This window comes from Oreochromis aureus, linkage group 18 (assembly GCF_013358895.1).
Source record: "Oreochromis aureus strain Israel breed Guangdong linkage group 18, ZZ_aureus, whole genome shotgun sequence".
Classification (NCBI taxonomy): domain Eukaryota; kingdom Metazoa; phylum Chordata; class Actinopteri; order Cichliformes; family Cichlidae; genus Oreochromis; species Oreochromis aureus.
In genome coordinates this window covers 6219402-6232837 of record NC_052959.1, presented here as the reverse complement: position 1 = coordinate 6232837, position 13436 = coordinate 6219402, and the positions used below count along the sequence as shown (strand labels likewise).

At 40.6% G+C, this 13436-nt stretch overlaps 1 protein-coding gene across 2 annotated transcripts in view; it reads right to left on the bottom strand.

Annotated features, from left to right (window-relative positions):
* slc6a9 (solute carrier family 6 member 9) overlaps window positions 1-13436 on the bottom strand; it is an 81854-nt gene that overhangs the window by 42932 nt on the left and 25486 nt on the right. The window contains exon 1 of one of the 2 annotated variants that reach the window (XM_039602206.1): window positions 9815-10028. The exons of the other annotated variant lie outside the window; for it this stretch is intronic. Within the exon in view, the coding sequence (XP_039458140.1) occupies window positions 9815-9856 (42 nt within the window). The 5' untranslated portion in view covers window positions 9857-10028. Of the gene's footprint in view, window positions 1-9814; window positions 10029-13436 lie in introns of those variants that run through there. 2 annotated transcript variants of the gene reach the window in all.

Genomic DNA, 13436 nt, shown 5'->3' with positions numbered 1-13436 from the left:
AGAAGATACTGTTTTTGTTTTTTTCAGTCTATGGAGGGAAGAGTTGCACCAGCTGAGAATGGAAGCACATGTGGTCTGAATAGGAATTAAATATGTGTTGCAACTCCTGCAGCCACCGACTCGCTGTTAGTAAGTTATTTTGAAGAAGGAAGAATGACTGTCTAGACAACCCAAAGTGATGCAACACAGAAAAGGGTAACTAATGTTGGAGTGTCAGTGATGAATAAGTTCTCACTGTTTTGCATCATTTATGGTGTTTTTTGTTGGTCAGTTTGGTGGAAAGGCTATGATTCTTAATTACTTTAGAGATGACTAATAAATAAGGAGGCATCTGGATGAATTTACAGATAACTGTAATCTTATCTTAAATGAATTATAGAGCTGTTTGACTAACGGTTATGGAATAGTGCAACTTAAGGATGGGTGATTCTGCCCAACGTAGTTGTTGTAATCACCAGCCAATCAGGACTGTGGGAAAGAGATAAATGCTTATGAGGAATACGTAGGGAGGCACATCCCACAGTGAGACATCAAAACAAATTCCTTTCAAAATTTTAAAAATAAGACCAAGCTAAACTTTAACAAGTCCTAGGATGTTGGATCATAGATGTGGGAAATGTACTTGATATATGGACACATTAAACTGGATGTCCCATTTCTTAACATAACAAAGATTTTCCTGATCAGAGATGCTGGCAGCAAATGCTAAATAAATATAAACTTCTAACTCTACCATGTTGCCTGTGTAGTATTTTACAGAGCATTTGTTAATCAGCTGCATGTGAAGCAGTAAAAGCGCTGCAGAAGTCTGATTCTCAGCCTGACAGACTGTAAAAGCATCCGTCACTGTTAACTAATTATCACAGCAGTCGAGATGAAAAGGAGCTTCCATCCTAATTTCCCAGAATGACAAAATTAACTGTAGTACCTGATTAGCCTGAGACTGACCTTAACAGAAAAAGGCAGATTTTCCCCACAATGATCCAGTTAATTCCAGTTTGTATTAAAAACTTCCATGAACCTGAATAAATCAGTGGTCACTGCACTGTGGTACAATCCAAGGTCAAGGGCTCCTATGGCTTCCTGAAAATGTGACCATGTGGACCAACATAATGTTAATTAATCAAAATCGATGAATTCAAACACAAAAGTCAGAAAAAACCCCACAGACATCTTTTAGATTCAGTCTCTATTTTTTTTTGGCCTAAAATCAAAGGCTAATGATAAATATCACTGCTACTATAGGACAAAAAACAACAACAACAAAAAGCAGATTTATGTCAATCCCAATGGCTAAAACCCCCAGGTTGAAAGGTGCTGACCAGTGACATTAAAAGCTTCAGGCTTTTTCACCCTTGCCATGACCCCAACATTCCTGAATAGGGTGTTTTTGGAAGAAGGTGGTAACTCTAGCAGGGCTAACTTGAGCATGACCCACCTATAAACATATTTCGCTCCCTATCCTTTATTAAAAATGGTCAACAGTGCATTTTCACATTTGAGCCCCTTTCATCTATCCATCAATACAACCTCTTACCATTTATAACAACTTTAGGAAGATAATAAAAGATCACTTGAACTGACAGTAAGTCTACGACATGGCATGACGATGACAAGTTTTCACAAAACAGGAGGGGAAAAAAACCTGACCACTTTTAGAGATATAATTAGATAATAAGATAATAACTACAACAAAATGATCTGTGTTTGAGCTACCTCATGGTCTGGCCCCTTTAACCCTAGGTCAAAGCCTGCTTCCACCTTTCCTTTTGCCTCAAGCCCAAACCCTGTCATTTTAGGTATCTCTGGGATGTGAAACACATTCTAAAAAAAGTCTTCCCAGAGTTTCCTATTTCAGCGGTTTGGCTTCTGTGAGCAAAACTTTGGGTTTTATAACACGCAAATGATCACAAATACATCTTGTAGTGTTTAAACTTTGTACATATTAAGTAAGGTACATAAGAAAGAAATATTATTTTCCCTTTTTTCAACAAATTTGCAAAAAATTCCAAAATTGCCATATAATTTGTACCACAGGAGTTCGCATGGAGGGACAAAGTATTTAGCTGTAGAATCAGGGGCGAACAAGCTAGTGTAGCCCCAGAGACAGATGTCCCTAGTGGTGTCTGGAAAGGAATCCGGTGTAAAGATCTGTGCTAAATCAAATATATGGAGCCCTTTCCTGTGGCAGCCCCATGGGAAATGGAAAAAATGCTGTGAGTAATCAGTGAGTGTTAACCTAGGTTCACACTGGAATTAACATCAGACAACCTGATGTGGAGGGGAAGAATTACAGAGCTGTGACTGCAAAGGACTGACCGGCAGTAGAGGCCAGTCTGATGCTTGGAACTATTAACAGCTGCTGACCAGCTGACCTATGCATTCAACAGGGTGCAACAATATGTAACATCTCTGACAGATACTTAGGTGCACGCCCAAGTAAGCATTTATAAGTGAAATAAAGGATATGAAAATTGAATCCTCAGCTGCACAGGTATCCACTGGGACTATGCCAGAGTTGGTGTAATATGAACATATTTTTCTTTGTACCACTCAGGAGCCATAGTAGCAGCAGTATTGTGGACTAACTGGAATTGAGAGAGTAGTGCTTTACCCAATCCACTGAATAAAGAACTGCAGTAATCCAGTATGGCTGTGATAAAAGCATGGATCATCCCATCCCAAGATTACCAAAGAAAAAGAAGGATTTGACTTTAGATATCAAATATCAAATACTGCTTTCCTGCTAAGGAAAGTTATGATCCCCCCAAAATCTGGTCACAAACTTTGAAACTCTGTGGCACTAAACACTAAGGAGAAACTATTACACTTAATTTTACATTCATGAGTCAAATTGAAGTCAAAGCACAAACTTGTAGGAAAAAAATGCATTTCATTTTTAAGCAAAGAAAACAAACAAAAATGAAACTATTGTGTGAATTTATATATCTCAGCAAGAAAACTGGACTTGCACGTTCACACAGCTGGGCAAAGACATATCCCCACAGTTCTCTTTCCCTCCCATCAGTTACACAGCTCTCCTTTTAGCAAGCCAATCACTTACAATCCATCATTAATTCTTCTATTCCTCTGTCCAACCATGCACGTATCATCAGTTTGCTGTGTGTGATGCAGTATGAGGCTGTGCTTCTGCAAAGCAGCTGTGAGCCCGGAAGCCCAACTTAGTGAAGTCAGAGGGAGACCGAAGGTTAGAGCCACCACAGGGAGATGGACAAGGGGCACACACACACACACACACTCACACACACACATACAGTTTTTTAAATTTGTTTCAGCCTCTCTCTTTTCTCGTTTCCACATGTGTCTGTTCAATTCCTCGCTAAGCCTTGGTGCGGTGATTGAACACGGCTACTTTGCACTTACGCTCCATAAACTGCAACACCTGCCCCCAGATGGGCAGAGTTTCTCTTTCTGTGTGCGTGTGTGTTCATGTGTGGGCCCCTGCTGGCTTCCTACGCTAGATGTAATGTACTGAACTGTATTAGCAGCAACCATAACATTATATGTGACATCCAAAGATGTTTCACAGTTGATTCCATTCCAATATGGTTCTTAACATTTCCTGATAATGTTTATTTTTCCAATATTGGAGCCAAAAAAAAAAAAAAAAAATCCGTTTGTGATGTTTAAGCTAAAAGGGTTGTTTTAGAACATCAACTGGCACTAAAACCGTGACCGCCTGCAGGGCAGACAGGCTAAATATGTTTACGTACGCCCGTGAAGGCAGACATAAACAGAAAAGGTCGGTGTTGGAGTGCAGCAACGCTGGATGAATGCCTCCACAGTGGAAGAACTTTTCTGCACAACAGCACTTCTTGTCAAAGCACTGTGTGAAAATCTGCAAAGCAACAATCTGGGTCAGTTGTTGCTTTGCACTTTGAGTTATAACAACCTGAAACGAAAAAGTTGAGAGACTCAAAAGCCTAAAAAAAAAAAATACCCATACCTAAAATGCTGACTTAAAGTAATGTGATTACATGTAACTTTGCTACATAAGTCTAATGTAAAATGGTAAATTTGACAGAATTTATCAGATGAAATTTACTTGATTAGCATATATTCAGCTTATACCAAGCATATTTTCTTTAATGATTAATTATTTGCATAAATAAACTGTGTATATCTATAAATATATATATATATACACACATACATACATATATATACATAGATAGATAGATAGATAGATAGATAGATAGATAGATAGATCTATGTATATATATATATTAGGGGTGCAACGATACACAAAATTCACGGTTCGGTTCGATACTTTGGTGTCACGGTTCGATATTTTTTCGATACAAAAAAATGTTCATGCCTTTTTAATTTGTCATTTATTAAAATTATAAATATACATTTTAACTCAAAAGTACAGTTTTTAAATGTAATGTTGCTGAAACAACAAAATAATTAAAAAAAAAAATCTATCTGATCGAGAAATCACTCATCTTTGGAAAAGAGAGTTTATTACAGAGAAATGGCTCTTTCCAAAATAAAAGCTATACTATACGCTTCTTCTGGGCTATATTCTCAGCAGCATATTAAACATATCAGGTCCCCATAAGGAGAATCATGTGCTAACGGCTGTCTAAATGACTCGGGTAAAGTTTGTAGCATGCATGCTTGTTGTTTTTGTCTGCTTCCACTTGACTTTGCACTAGGATGATGTCGGCGTAAATGTGCAGTCATATTTGTTGTGTTCCCACTAGTGCTGTCAGCGTTAATCTCGTTAAAATGACACTAACGCCATAACGCGGCAAATCTCCGTTAACGAGTTACAGCGGATCGCCTGTGTTACAGCGGATCACCCTAGTTCCCACCAATGTAATTGTGTGGGGTCTGATGCTGACGACGGCGCCAACACATGAAGCGTTAATCTGAATGAGGGTGGCGCTAACGCACTTGAGTTCCCACCAATGTAATTGAGCATTGCGTCCTAAAAGCACATCCGACATGCTGTTTTTGTACTTTTGTCCATGTGGAAGAGACATAAAGTGAGTACCCTCAGGGTCATTTATTTAGCTTCACATGAAAGCCAAAATAGTTCCAAAACGCCAGATCTGAATGAGGGTGGGGAGTTACTTTGTTCAATTTTTAAACCTTGTGATCCACAAAACAGCATTGAGGCAGTTGCCATGTTGCAACGAGCGCTTAACTTATGTCTTGCTAGGTTGCGCGACAAAGTCGCGTTCAGTGGATCTGCGCTCAGTGGATCAGTGCAGCCTAGGCGGAGTAGTCGAACGCAGATCCACTGAGCGCTCAACACAGACAGCATCGTCAGAAGAAAAGTATATATATATATATATATATATATATATATATATATATATATATATATATATATATATATATATATATATATACACATACATACATATACACACACACATCAATCAATCAAATTGATTGCTTCATATTTAAGACGGCAAAGAATCAGTTGGTTAGTGTAATAGAGTAATGTCCATAGTTTGTATGTACAGAAATTTGGAGTATGTGAACATGACCAATACAAATGCAATAAAGTAATGACAGGCTGAATCATTTTATAAAAACAATATGAAGTCAAAGCTACGACAGAGCACTCAGAGCCATTTTCGGGATATGGAAATAGTTTCTGATCTATCTGATCTTTTCTTTCACTAAAAGGATGTCAAGACCAATCATAAGCACTCACTTAGCAATTACCAGATCCATCTGAACTTCTTATTATTCCAATTATTAGTCAAGCGTGCCTTGAAATCACACAAGACCTCAGACTATTGTCCCAACACGGCAAGTACGATCTACCGCTGAGAGGAAGGACGTGACCCGTGTAATAACAGCGGAAATGAAGGAGCGCAGTTTTGATCGAAGTGGGGCAACCACGCTACTTTTGAGACAGGATATTGGATGGGTGATTTTAGAAAATGGAGAAGTATTTGAAGACCGTGGTAACGATAAGGAAAATGGCTAGGGCTGTGCCAGAACAGAACTTTTTTTCCCCTACATGCAGACTGTCTGGAAATGAGGAAATCCAACGGCACTGGTTTAAGTCACGAGTTTGACTAAAAGGCACCTGGACACAAAAAAAAAAAAAAAGAAGAAAAAAGGAAAGAAAAATAAAATAATTTTTATTTCAAAATAAAAATAATTTCAAAATAATGTTAGGTTTGAAATCAAATATTCAAATAAAGCTCACGTAACCCTTTTTTTTTAAAAATGTAACTTTAAATTAAAAGGAGTAATTTTTTCCTTTTTAAAACAAAAGCTATAACCTTTAAGTTAACTATAACACTTTACCAGCCTATTGTTCCACTTGACTGTTTGTACACATGTAAGAACAGCTCAGTTCTTCTCATACCGATGGTCTTAAAGTTCTCTGAGTAGGGGATTACAGTGGGTTAAACCATTTACTGTTATGTGTGATCTCACTGGTGTCATGCCCACGGTGCATCACTCTTTTCTCTCTCCTGTGTCAGAAATGCCCTGTTCTGTCTTTACCACATAATTAGTGTTAGAGTGGGTGGATGTCACATCACATAATTCATTCATCAACTCACTGCCCTTCAACATGACTGACAACAGGTCAGAATAACAAACTATATAAAAGATGAATATCATCTCTGGGATGCACTACTTACTCTTCTCCTCTCAGATTGGACAGAGGTGAGAGGACGTTTGGATTACATAGTTACCTACAACTACCTGCTGAGATTACCTAGTTAACATGCAAACTTCAGTAAATATGTCTGTAACACAATCCACAGATGCCTGTGACAAATTTAGGAGATGTTATTGTTTTAACATTCTGATTGTGTGTGTGTGTGTGTGTGTGTGTGTGTGTGTGTGTGTGTGTGTGTGTGTGTGTGTGTGTGTGTGTGTGTGTCTTCATGAACGTTATCAGCTCAGCCACCACTTGAGTCTTTCCACAGTAAGTAGCTCAGACAGTACCGGCACAGAGATTTCCCCCAAACCTCCTGATTATATCCTTCACCTCTAGGGGAAAAAAAAAAAAGCAGTGACTAGTAGAAAACTGACACATAATTTATATTAAAAATCCAACTACTCTCTCTCTCTCTCACACACACACACACACACAAAACACAACATCATCAACCCTTTGAGGAACTTCATGAATAAATTCAAAAAAACACACTGACATACAAAATGAGACAGTGTTGAAAACAAATCATCAACCCTTTGAGGGCTGCTCAAAATCGTTTCCCTAAAACGTTTCCTAAAGACATGTTCAAATCTTCCTTAAATTTTTTGAGCACTATATAATGAACAGTTATAGCATCACAAATTTATTTGTCCTGGCAGGTACACACAAGCATTTACAAGCTGATAACACAACCTCGGGTTGTGACGAACATATTGCGGAAATGATGCGCTTGATTTGTGGAGTTTCTATTTTAATAAGCCTCGGGCTATAATAATGATTAAAAAAGTTACATATTCTTCACAGGAACCACAAATGTGGGAATGTTAGCACTCCGACACCTGCCTTCCCAAATACAGGGTTCAGGTAAGTCAGTGTGCAAAATAGCTTGTAACATGTGTAGCACCATCTCTGAATGGGTTTTAATGAACATTTTGGTGAATATATCCACAATGACATCGTCGCTGTACGAGCACTGAGCTATGGCTGCCGTTTTGCACATGCAGAGAGCTCAAGAAAGCACCACAACTTTGGTGGTGGAGGCTGCCTTTGCATGCCTTTGCTGAACTGCTCAAAAAATTAGACCGATCTCCTGAACACTGTTAATAAACTACCATTAACAGGCTTTTGTTTGTCTTTGGTGTAAGCTTGAATTTAATCGTCCAATTCAAACGTTACCTTATACAAGATACAATACTGAACATAACATTCAAACAGGTTTCTTTCATTCGTAGGATTGTTAATTACCGATTAAAAACAGAAAAAAACCCAAACACATTTGCTCCGATGAACAGATACCATACTTTTATTTTATTCACTTTTTTGGCTTCTATGAGGTCATGGTTGTTGTTTTTTTGTTTCTTTTTTTTTTTTCAGTCAACACTCAAACCATGTCTCCTGAGCTGAATTAAAAAAGATTTAACTGCAATGTTCACATCACTTTTACTGCAGACAAAAAGCACCATCTGCAAACTCTACATTTCTAATAACACTATTAAAAACCCCCCAATATGAATGACAGTGAGTCTGCCATCAAAACTGAATGAATAATTACAATTCTCTTCAAATGTGAGCAGGCAGATCTGCAAACATGCACAAATTAGAACTAAGAGTTCAGTTCGCACTCCACGGGTAATGATGGCAACATTTAATTTCGACGGGCAATCAGGAGAAAGAATGAGCAGTTATGTGGACTGAAATTTGCATTTATATGCACAGGCAACCCTACTTTGGAAGTCCTGAAGGAGCCAGTAAGTCCTGTCAGTCAAAGCTTTGGAAGAAATGTGGCGCTTGTGCTACCAAACCTAAACTGTCCAGAATGAGCGGATTATCATGTGGACTGCTGTCAGTTGTGAATGCCACTTCAGGGAATTGTTCTCAGTAAGAACAAGCAAACACACACATCCACCCAAGTAGCCTCCACCTGCATACACATACACACTGAAGGTCCAGATTTCTTCAGAATTCCGATCCAAAACCTTACACTCCCGGATTTTTCCTTTTTTCGTGGGTGTGTATGTGAGTAATTTAAGTATCTGGTTGAATGAGAACACATATAACTTTAAACACTTGTGTGCATATGCCCGCAGGTGTGTGTCTGTATGTGTGTTTTCAGCGTGTGTATTTGCCTGCACAGCTACAGCAGGCTGAGTCAGCCTTGACAGCAGCAATCGGAAACAGGAGACAAGGACTTGGCGAACAACACAAGCCAGCAGCAAGGTCAAACGCTCACACACATGCACACAAAACAAAAAAAACCCCTAAACAAAACACACACATCTTTTTTTTCTTCTTTTTGTCTCTACCTGCTGTAAGAAATAACTGTATATCTTATCTTAAGCGGATCCGAGGATTTAATTGTTTCAAAGTGTTTCAAAGTCAGCCGAGAGTTAATAAAAGGAAGCGGAGCGAAGGATGTGTGTGCCAAAGTGTGCAATTAAAGGCGCTTTCGAAGGAGGAAAGGGGGGCTGCTGGGGGCTGGGGGGTATAAATATCGTCCCTTTCTGGACGCTACTGCTTTTCCACTCTGTCACTCTCTTTCACACACACGGCGGACCAGCCCACTTCCTTACCAACCCCATCTCTCACAGCGCTAGCCCGGACTTCCCACTGCAATTACTTATAAAACTTTTCAGGGCCGCCACACGTGGTCGGGTTTTTAAAGAGCTGCGTCCCCCTCCTCACGTGGTGCGGGGGGTATTGAGTCGTCACAGACCCCCTGAATGATCACCGAAAAATAAGGCGGCGCAGACAATAGCTCGTCTTGATGAATTCAATTCTTTCAGGACCCTGTACCGTTGTCCAGGCAGCTCCGGGCAAAACAATCGTTGCTTTGATAGTCCAAGAAACACACACTCACTCGGTTGCTCTTAGAAACTCCCTCTAACTACTTCCGAATTAGGATCTAAAGATAATATACATCTGACCTGAACTTGTGATTTCTTTTTTTTGGGGGGGGGGGATTCAGCTTTTGTATTCCTAGCAGTCTCCTTCCGCTTAAGCCCAGCGTCAGGTGCACCTGATAGAGAAGAAACATCCGCGTGCCCGCTTCTGTTGCAAAATTAAAAAAGAAAAAGAAAAAAAAAAAAAAGAAGAAATTTAAAAAAAAAACCAAACAAAAAACAAAAAAAACCAACGATAACTTGAACTGACCTGGTCCGCAGTGGAAGCAGCAATGGTGTTCGACTCGGACATGATTTGATGCTGTGACCCAGTGGTGCTTCTCTGCTGGCCACTGTGGGCTCCTTCATTCACACCTTGGCTTTCAGTTCCGCAGCGAAAGGGGGGGAGAAAACACAGTATACCCTCCCTTTTGCCCTGGCTTGATTAATGCCTGAATTACTTTCACCTCATTTCATCTGATGGAGCTCCGCTTCCTCTCCGCCTCTCTTGCTCATTCGGCATGGTAGCCCACTCTCTCTCCCTTCTCCCTCCCCCCCACCTTCCCACTGTGATTCCAGCTCTGTCTCCCCTCCATCCACCCCGCTCTCCCTTCCTCCCTCGTTTTGCGCTCTTACTTTAATTCACCCCTCCCTCTCTTTCTCCTCTAACTCTTTTACTTTCTCTCACTCCCGCCTCCTCCTTTTTCTGTCGTACTTCACCATTTCAGGAATATGCCCCCTCCCACCTTCTCCTCCGCCATCCACTGCCCCACCTCCCCTTGCCCCCCCTGTTCAACTCCCACCATCACCTCCCCAGAAAAAAAAGAAAAAAAAAATGCACAGGAGAGATCCACAGTCTTTTCCCTCCACCTCCACAATGAATGGCTCGTTGTCACTCCAGCACCTAGGCTGAATACAGAGCAAGTAAGTGGGAGAGAGAAGGACCCATGGTGGTGGTGATGGTGGAAAGGACAGGGGGGTGTCGAACTTCTAGTTTAGCTGGCCGGAGTAAAGTTGGAAAGGGGGGGGGGGGGCGTGAAGGACCCATTGGCTTTGGCCAAGCGCTCCCTCTCTCTTTCTCCGAACAGATTAAAGCAAGGAAACAAAAAAAGGAAAGAAAAAAAAAGTGAGGAGCCCACAAGTGAAGAGCCCACACGGCTTCCACCGGACCCCCACCCCCCACCGCCCCCACCCTACCAACCCTTTCTCTCTGTCTCCCTTATTTCTTCCGTTTGTTTTCAGAGGCAGCTGCTGCAACTCTGCAGACCACCAACAACTTCCCTTTCAGCAGTACTTGACTCTTCCAAATCCTCGTCCGTCTCTACACCCTGACACTGCCAATGCCCACCCAGCCTCCAGCCCCCCCAAACCCACCAGGTCACACCGAGAGGCTGGCCAAGCCAAAGCCCTCCTCCTCCTCTTCTTCCGCAACATGTTCACAGAGTAACACCCTTTCAATTTTAAGCGCTTCCCTCCTAAGCCTCTGTTTTGATGCATGCATTGTTGCACCATATGGCTAATGGCTACCCACAACAAAAAGAGGAAGCAGAAATGGGGGGGGGGGTGCATCCAAAATGGGGGCGTGAGTGAGAGATCGAAGAAAACATCACTCATGCGGGAGAATGAGACGGTGTCTTTAAATAAGTCACTCAGCATCAGTTCAACGTCCGGATGTGGTTTAACGTCAAAATGTGAAGTTATGTCAACGGCTGATAGGCAACTGGCCCCCAGCCTAATGGGTGTTTGATAGCTGTGGACAATAGTAGGCCAACACCACTGGAGTGGAAGCCCTCAAATTATGTTTAACACAAGACAAGCACTGCAGACAGGATGCTGTTCATTCATTTATCAGTTCACAACATTTGAATCTCCCTTGGAATAAAAAGAACGAAAGTGATAAAAGAGTCATTAGCATAAACCCGCCATACTCAGTGTGCTGAAAGGAAGTATTGGCAATAGTAGCAGTACAAGTGGACAGGACAGTTGACATTACATTGATTTCTTGTTGTAGAAACTGATTAAAAATTTAGGCATATGTTTAAAAAAAAAAAAGAAATAAATGAGAAATAAATACGAGATTCCGAGAGATTTTACCATTTCAGTTTCTCTGAATGAGAAATAAAGCTCAGAAACGACAGCGTGGTGTTGCATCACCTGCAAATGGTCTATGTTTCCATATCACCATCTTTTAAATCCGCAGAAAAGCCAGGAAGCAGGTACGGATGGTATGCAAGAAAGAAGAAAGTCAGTCTGCTTGTCCTGAACGACACCAGAGAGCTGGGAAGGTGGATGGAAGCGTGGTATCTGTTGACAGCAGATGGAGCCTACCAATCAGACACTCGAGCCAGAAAATACTAATGCAGTTAAGATAAACTAATACTGCTTCTGTTTATGTTACTAAATAATCTAATAGCACATATAAATTAGTCACAGCATTAAAGGGCTAAAATACGTAACCTCCATCATTAACCTCATTACAATCCACTGTTCTGGACTCTGATACTGCACACCTCTTAATGTTTTGCTTGACTCTGTAGTTTAGCTTTATGGTTTTCATATTTTTCATTTTTATTTTATAACTGACTTTATTTAGAGAATATGGTGGAGTGCTATGTTCTCAGCTTGTGCTAGCATACTTGTTTTGCAACTTACATCAGTAAATTGTAACGATGTAGCGCACAGAGACGGATACCTGGTAATATGTGACAGTAAAAGGCAAAGAAAATACTAGGACTTCACTCAGACTTCTTGAATCAACTCTACTACACAATAAAATTTTGCTACACTGTCATAAATTCTATTAAAATGCTCTGAAATGTTTGAAATTAGCTAGCTTGCTAGCATCTAGCCGTGGTTGTTATTTTCATGTTTCAGCCCAGAGGTTGCTCCTAGTTTGCTGCTTACGGCACTTTTTAGCACCTTGTAGAGCAACTTGCTACTTTTGTAACCACTTCCATGGCTAATGAGTGTGCATAGTTTCACAGTAGCTACCCCAACACTAGATAGAAATATATAAAACGCATTAAGTCTTTGTACAGGTCAGTCCTAAAGTTGCAAGAGACATATTAGATAACATCACAGGAGCTGTGATTATTCACAGGGCGAACACAGCACCAGCACCAGCTTAGGAAGCCTGCTCAGTGCAATCTCTACATTTTCGAAATGCAAAAAAAGCCAATTATTTCTCATGTTAATGAATACAAAGGCTCCGGCTTTCTTTGCAGCAGCTATCCAGACGAGTTGGGGAACATATAATTAAAGCACAATACAGCCTGTCAGTGCGACCCACTCCTTTGCTGCTGGGGTGGTGCGACCACTGGGGAAAAATCTGATATATAATCGCAGTTCTGCATCTGAGGCACCTACAGTGGGACTGCTCTACAGTGTGGTATCAGTTTGGCTTTGTGCAACATGTAGAATGCACTTCTAGTTGAAAGAGTCACATTTGCATAGATAATGCCTCACTGCTTTTATGTAAAGAGGTTTTTTTATGAAGGCAAATACTAGTAATGAAGGCAATGGCAGCTGGCTGTGTTTTTCCAAGGCAAAAGTTTCAGTGTGTGTGTATTTTGGTGTTGGAGCCAGTGCTTTGTGTCAATGTATGTCAGAGACCATTTTTGTGAAAGCAAATTTTTTGTAATGGTGAAATATGAGATTACTGGAGTAAATCTTAGTATCTTTTATGGGGCTATTTAAGGGATATAACAACTTATTGTAACAATATGGATGTGTGCATGTGTATATGAGCATATTGGGTATCCAAGCACGCATTTGAGGCCAAAACTACGGCCGATCATTAGTTCCTCCACAGGGATCCAGCCACTTCTTACTAGCTTTGCCTCCGGAGAGTCTGTTGGCCTCAGATTAAGTCAAAGAAAATGAAAAGCTTCACA